We start from the raw sequence: 622 nt of genomic DNA, 5'->3' as shown, positions 1-622 counted from the left end.
AATTTTTAATAGTTTGTTAACAACAACAACAACACTGAGCTACATTACTAAGTTTTTTCAGTATCAGTTCAGCTGTACATAGTGTCATTACTTTTGGTAAATGAAATTCAGCTCAGTTAAACGTCTGCATTCAAACTCATTTGTTTCTTGCTGTCTTTCTCATAGGACACCTGGTTGTACCACCTGACCGTCGCAGCGGGCAGTAGTGCCAGTTTGAGAGTAGGTACAGAGTACGAGCAGCTGATTGGCAAGCTGTTGGATGTGGATGGAGACCCAGGTCAGAGGTTACTTTGAAATATCTACCAGTTGCACACTTCTACGACATGTGCAACTGCTTCTCAAGTCACTTTATGGAGGGTTTTAAATCGAGACAGACATATTGAATGACTCTATCTAGACCCCAGACAATGTTTACGACCAGTTCTTATGGCCTGATGGCAGCTGTTGTGCCATTTTAATTTGTTTTTCAATCTGTTGTGTGTTCATGTGTGCAGACTCCGCTCTGTGGAAACGTGAAGTGTTGTGTTTCAGTAAAGAGGGTTTGCGGTATCCTCTCACCACGCTGCCCTCCGTGGCGCTTCAAACAGAGGCTCTCAAGCTCTTTAAGGTGAACGCTCTCGTC

General features: G+C 43.6%; 1 protein-coding gene across 1 annotated transcript in view; it reads left to right on the top strand.

Annotated features, from left to right (window-relative positions):
• LOC107600837 (pleckstrin homology domain-containing family H member 1-like) overlaps nucleotides 1–622 on the top strand; it is a 71923-nt gene that overhangs the window by 54172 nt on the left and 17129 nt on the right. Inside the window, exons 20-21 of the mRNA XM_016292810.1 lie at nucleotides 166–277; nucleotides 495–607. Coding sequence (XP_016148296.1) covers nucleotides 166–277; nucleotides 495–607 — 225 coding nt within the window. The remainder of the gene's footprint in view (nucleotides 1–165; nucleotides 278–494; nucleotides 608–622) is intronic.

This window comes from Sinocyclocheilus grahami, unplaced genomic scaffold (assembly GCF_001515645.1).
Source record: "Sinocyclocheilus grahami isolate Dianchi unplaced genomic scaffold, SAMN03320097.WGS_v1.1 scaffold293.1, whole genome shotgun sequence".
Taxonomy (NCBI): Eukaryota; Metazoa; Chordata; class Actinopteri; order Cypriniformes; family Cyprinidae; genus Sinocyclocheilus; species Sinocyclocheilus grahami.
Note: the sequence above shows the minus strand (reverse complement) of the source record. Positions and strands in the feature narration are given on the sequence as shown.